General features: G+C 37.9%; 1 protein-coding gene across 6 annotated transcripts in view; it reads right to left on the bottom strand.

Moving 5' to 3' along the window:
* Positions 1-6,000, bottom strand: part of PCSK5 (proprotein convertase subtilisin/kexin type 5) — a 163,458-nt gene continuing 157,458 nt past the window's right edge. For all 6 annotated transcript variants that reach the window (XM_083464824.1, XM_083464828.1, XM_083464825.1 and 3 more), the window contains exons 18-21: positions 5,875-5,972; positions 5,443-5,572; positions 4,525-4,640; positions 1-388 (exon numbers count right to left, since the gene is read on the bottom strand). In XM_083464824.1, the coding sequence (XP_083320950.1) occupies positions 273-388; positions 4,525-4,640; positions 5,443-5,572; positions 5,875-5,972 (460 nt within the window). In that variant the 3' untranslated portion in view covers positions 1-272. The remainder of the gene's footprint in view (positions 389-4,524; positions 4,641-5,442; positions 5,573-5,874; positions 5,973-6,000) is intronic.

The raw sequence follows: 6,000 nt of genomic DNA, 5'->3' as shown, positions 1-6,000 counted from the left end.
TTGATAGGAAATCAAATCTTTAATTTTGGCATCAAATGCTTTGGTCATACCATACTGACACTGTGATCCAGGGTGCTTTGCTCTAAACACCCGGTTAAGAAAGGTAGGCTTGTTGTAGTTTTCTATTTTAAGTTCCAACATACAGTTCACTCTCTCCCCAAAGGGGAGATAGAGAAAGAGAGAGAGAAAGGTGGTTTGCTTTTTTTTCATTTTTAATAATATGGATTAATCTATAAGTCTACAGGAGCAAGAGAACTTGGAGAGGTGCCAATTCAGCCTTTTAGTGTACATGTTCTGCAGCAAAGTTGCTGAAGTACTTTTCGTTGACAAAGATTGTTCTTTTTCACTAGCATACAGAAGCCTCCTTCGGCCCAAGATTCTTCCGTTGCTTCCAGAGGTCAAAGAGAGTGAAGAGAAGTTGGAGTTTTAAACAGCATGGTATCAAGTGAAGGAAGATTTAATTTGTCAGACAGGCAAATTTGATGGAAGAGACCATTCAGGAGCAGGTAGCAGGTAACAAATAGGAAATTGTGTTTTCATCAAAGGGAGTTTCAGTCACAACAGCATTTGTTTTCAGGAAGAAATATTGTGTCCCAGGAAGGAGTGATTTGTATCCATTCATGAAAGAGGGGGGGGGGGAGACCAGAAAGAAAAATATTAGAAAACAGTGAAAAATACAGTGGAAGGTATTTATTGAGTATTATGAATACTGTTGAATAAACAGCCACATCCCAAGAATATTTACTTAATTTAAAATTGTACTGAATAGTGGGTGGTATTCAACCAAGTTTCATTTAGTTCATTAAGTTTAATTTAGACTGGACCTAACTTAATCATGCTCTTTAATTTCAACTGACCTACCCTGAGTAAAGCTTAGTTGAATATCACCCATTAATCCTGTTCCTAAACCTTTCTACTCCAAAAATAAGTGTTTATGGTTAGGAAACAACCAGTGACAATCAAAAGCTTTTATGGGCCTGTTCACTTGTTACTTTCTGGAGAAATCTTAATCTGGTCTGGGCCTTAGGTGTGGTCTACAAACCCCGCCCCCTCTTACCTGCCTTCCACAATATGAGTAAAAAGTAATGAGTGAACTGTATTGTACTGGCCATAATGTCTCTGGAAAGAATGAATGTTTTCACTCAGGCTGTAATGGAAATCTCGTTATTAAAATAAATGTGTTGCACCTTAGTTCACTTTTTATTATCTCTCTCCAGTGCATATAGGGTTGAGATTTCTCCCTGGACAGTAAGAAGCAAACAGGAACTATGACAGTATTTCTATTGTAAATTGTAAATCATAGATCAAAGTATGGCTGAAGTTCTCAATTCTCTCATCTATCTGTCAAATGTTAGCTGGTGTTCTCTCGATGAAGCTTGCTCCACACTTGCAAACTTTGGCAGAATTGGAGAATATTAAGCGCATCTCTCTAATGCTCACCCAGTTAAATTAACATTACAGTATATCAGTGCTGCTTAGTTTCAGCAGTTTTATGCCTTGTGTATGAGTGGGGAAAAGAGTTTAGAATTTCTTGTGACAAAGTATCAGAAAATGAGCTATAGAATGTGAGAAAGTGCAAATCATACTTGAAAGTAATCCATCCTTGAAAAATAAAAGGTCTTCACAGGAATTTTGTTTTCTTAAAGCTCAGCATTTGTGGCAATCAATATGAAGTACAGTGGTACCTCGGGTTAAGTACTTAATTCGTTCCAGAGGTCCGTTCTTAACCTGAAACTGTTCTTAACCTGAAGCACCACTTTAGCTAATGGAGCCTCCCGCTGCCACCGCCGTGCAATTTCTGTTCTCATCCTGAAGCAAAGTTCTTAACCTGAAGCACTATTTCTGGGTTAGCGGAGTCTGTAACCTGAAGCGTATGTAACCCGAGGTACTACTGTATGTAGAACAGAAACCTACTTTCAGTAATGCTTCCATGTGTTGTTACGGAGGTTGCAAGCTGTCTATTGCAGGTGGCTGGCACAACTTGAAGTCAAAATACTTTGCACAAAAAAGTTTCACAAGCTAAAGCCTAGTTTCATTTACATAGTTAGTATTTATATTCTGCTCTTCCAGAAGAGCTTATAAAAATATGGAAACATTAATATGGAAATTCATGAACATGACTAAGAGCTTTTTAAAACCAAACACAACTCTGACAGAGTATCATAAAAAATATATCATAGCCCAATGCAGGGCTTTTTCCCCAGCCGGAACAACTCAGGGGGGCACCACTGTCATCACTGGAGAACAAGGGAAGCATTCATGGCGGGTTCTGGCACCTACTTTTCTAGAAAAACAGCACTGACCAAATCTCAGTTTATCAGTAATTTTTAGAGTGGTGTATGTTTGAGCTATTCACATCATTCACAAATGACCCATTTAGACTGTCTAAATATACTAATTATATCCAAATAGAGGGTATCTGCATTGATGCATTGTAAGGTTCCTCACTCTGATCCTAGCGAAAAAGATTAAAATTAGCTGAACAATAGTTTTAACATTGATCACAGGAACTGGAGAAAAAGGATGACTCTTGAGTAAAGTGTGAAGTGGCTCTAAGAGCATCTAGGGAAGGGGAAGGCAGAATGTGAGGTAGAATCTGGAAAGGTGAAATTTTCAGTTTGGAGGAAATTGTCACTGGATACAAATCATGAAATGGGAGAAAACACTTGGGAAGGGGAGTGGAGTCATCAGAGCTAGAAGGGAAAGTTGCCAGCAGTGTCCCACAGTAGAGGATAAGGGGATGTTGGTAAGACACAAAAGCAGCTGGTTCACAGAAACGGGGAACAAGAAGCAGGTGATTGTGGGTGAAAGGCTTGGGTATCTGAAGACAAGGGGCAATCCACACACGAGCCACCATTAAAATATGTTATTCTGTCATGCCAATCAGCTGAGGCTTCCTTAGTAATCTAGGAAATCTAGTACTCTGGCACTGTTTGTCAAACGGCTTTAGAGTTCCCATGGAGCTTTTCTCCCCTAATCAAAAGGAATAGCAAAACTGCGGTGAACTTAACAGAATTCACAGGAATGGGCTGCTCCATTGTGCAACTTTGTTCCAACACACTTTACTTTGAATGCTGATAAAGTCAACTAGAATGGACATAGTTTACAGGAACCAGTACTTTTTCTACTATTATAAGCTTAGTCTTCAGTAAACATTTGATTAAGATTTCTGGGTTGTGCATCACAGCACAGTCTAAAAAGTGTGAAATATGTGAAAGGAGGCACAATTTGCTTGCTTCTCTCAGATGGCTTGTTTTTGTCTTATACACTATCTTTGCACAAGGGATTGAGGACTTGAAGAAAGTAGCACAGGGAGTTGACGGAATAAGGATACCCATTTAGCAAAAAGTAATATTTTAAATAGTATGCAAAATTCTATCCTCTAGCCCTTGTTGTCTTCTGAAATCTGTCCTTCCATTTTTAGACTAGTGCAGAAATATATACTGGAATTTGGATGGACCCTCACAACCAAACATATATAGTTGTCCAGCATTATCCCAGCTAAGATCTCCAAATGTGTTTTGAGAAGCACATTTGTATTTTGGGGAAAAACATTTCACTCAATGAATGATAGTTTACTCATAAACAGTCTTTGGGTAAAAAACACATTCTTAAATTAAAATCGATAATAAAGGGATAGTAGGCACTATGTAGATGATGACACTCAGAAATGTCAGTAGTCACATTTTCATAACTTATTTTTCTACTATATTGCAGTAAAAATAGACACGGGGCACCTATAATTTAATGGATGAATATATAGAAAAATGTACAAAATATTTGTACAATAGTATTTGGCCAGAGTGTGGTTTATTAATTAGAGCAAATGTGCATTTCTCAGAAAATATATCAGTCCCAGCAGTCCCCATTTCCCACTTGTTACCCCCTTATATAGCTCCCTTTAAGACTCCAAAAATTAAAAATAACATTCAGCCTCTCCCATATGTACATTTACTATTTTATGGAATGTTGTTCATGGATTCTGCTTCTTGTTTTGTGAATCATGGCATTTAAAGAGATAAATAAAAATAGATTATTACTTTAGGTAGGATACAATCCTGTAGTTCCAGGGACAATAAGAGTAGATCCCATTGGAATGAATGGAAGGGGAAATGAGGGAGGCACCCAAGAAACAATGGAGAGCTTTAGTGATTCTTCTGCCTTAGATTCTCCCTCTTCCACCCTGTAGAATTGTTGTTTCAATGGAAGGGCAAGGCAAACAACAACAAAGTGTGTGTGATGTGGTTTCACTTTTTTTGCTGGCTGGTGTGAGCCCAGCAAGGCTCAGTTCCTCTGCTGCAGAATATCCCTACCACCCAGACTGCTTTTAGTTGATAATATTGCTAAATATTTGCAAACAGCTGCCAAAGTTATGGATGTTACAAATGGAAAAAAATAAATAGTAGCACATGCATTCTATTCTTGTGAATTGAAAACCATAATTAATTGAGTCTACTACGGCTATGTAATATGAAACAGATGTGAAGAATCTGGAAAAAGACAGAAACAGGTAAAAATACTTACCATCTTTACAGACTAGACCAACTGTGCAGAGACCTGTTTCTAAGATATAGCCATTTGGACAACTTGTACAGTTTTTCTCTCCGGGACCACTGCACCCAAAACAGCTGGCATCACATCTTAATGAAAAGACAGTAAGTTAAATATGTGGTTAATCACATTGTCTCAGTATCAAAAACTGTTTGATTCCTTCATTTCATATCAAGAGGTGCTGAAGCTAAGCACAGAAAGTGGAATATGTCACAAAGATGACAAATAAATAGCATGTGTATATAGGTGAAAGAACCCCAAGGCACTTTAAAAGTGAAAAGGAGTCTCATGGGCCCGTTGCAAGACGGATGGATGGAATAAAATAATAAGCATTTATATAGCTCTTGTGGATGTTCAAAACACTTTATATACATTATCTTGTGAAACAATCGTGAAAGACAGAAGACGGAAAATGGTGAGTGGGTAGAAGATAGATAAATAGTTGGGAAATTCTTCTCCAAAGGAGAATAGCATAAGACTGCCGAGCGCTGGAGCCAGATGAGTAAGTTTCCTGAAGTCTAGTAATTTACTACAGTCACCCTATAGTGCTGACTGCTGAAGTCTCCTTCGGTGAAAAGCTAGCATTAATTTGGCTATGGAGAAAAAAAGTCTCCATTTCTTCCAAAGCACTGCCAGCTCTTTTTTTCTATCCCTGGACATGAATGTGATGCATAAAACTTATCTTCTAGCACATAATGAAATCTTACAAATACAAGAATTACACAAAGAACTCACAAGAAAAGCAAGTATTAAATTTATGTCTGTCTGAAGGTTTTGCTTGATTGTCATACTTCACTAAATAATAGTATCATATGCCAGAACTATATTCTCCAATTAGTTATGGTTTACATATTAAATATATGCATTTGGTTTTTGAGGAATACTTTTTACCTTTTGCAAGTTTTGTATCCATTTTCTAGTGAGTGATCAAAGTAGTAGCCATTGTTACAAGCCAGCACACATCTTCCATTCTCCATAAGATACTCTTCGGTGCAGTTTATGCAAGCGTCTGCTCCTGGACCTCAGAAGTCAACAGAGCAAGGTAACATATTGACAAATTTGCAGCAGAGCATAGAGACCATGGATGTGTATTATACTATGCACATAGAAGTATGAATGACTACTGAAAATACATTGAATAGGATTGTGTACTTAATGAAAAGTTATTTCAAAAAGACTTAAAAAATGAAGTCAAGTATAGGTACAGAAAGGTCCTAGCACCCAAAGAAGTGCTATAGTGTAGCTAATAGCCTACAAAAAATGTCCTCCCCCCCCTTTTATCGCAAAAGGGATTGAACTTTGATGAAAAGATATCAGAGGTACCTGCACAAGAAGCACAGGAATGGTGGCATGGCTCACAGTCCCTGCCATTGTAGTATTTTCCTGTTTCGCAGCGGATGACACACCTGGATCCTTGTAAACTACAGAGATACACAAGCAGAATTAGAA

Source organism: Podarcis liolepis (assembly GCF_965112155.1).
Source record: "Podarcis liolepis genome assembly, chromosome: 11".
Taxonomy (NCBI): Eukaryota; Metazoa; Chordata; class Lepidosauria; order Squamata; family Lacertidae; genus Podarcis; species Podarcis liolepis.
This window is presented reverse-complemented; position numbering and strand designations above follow the sequence as displayed.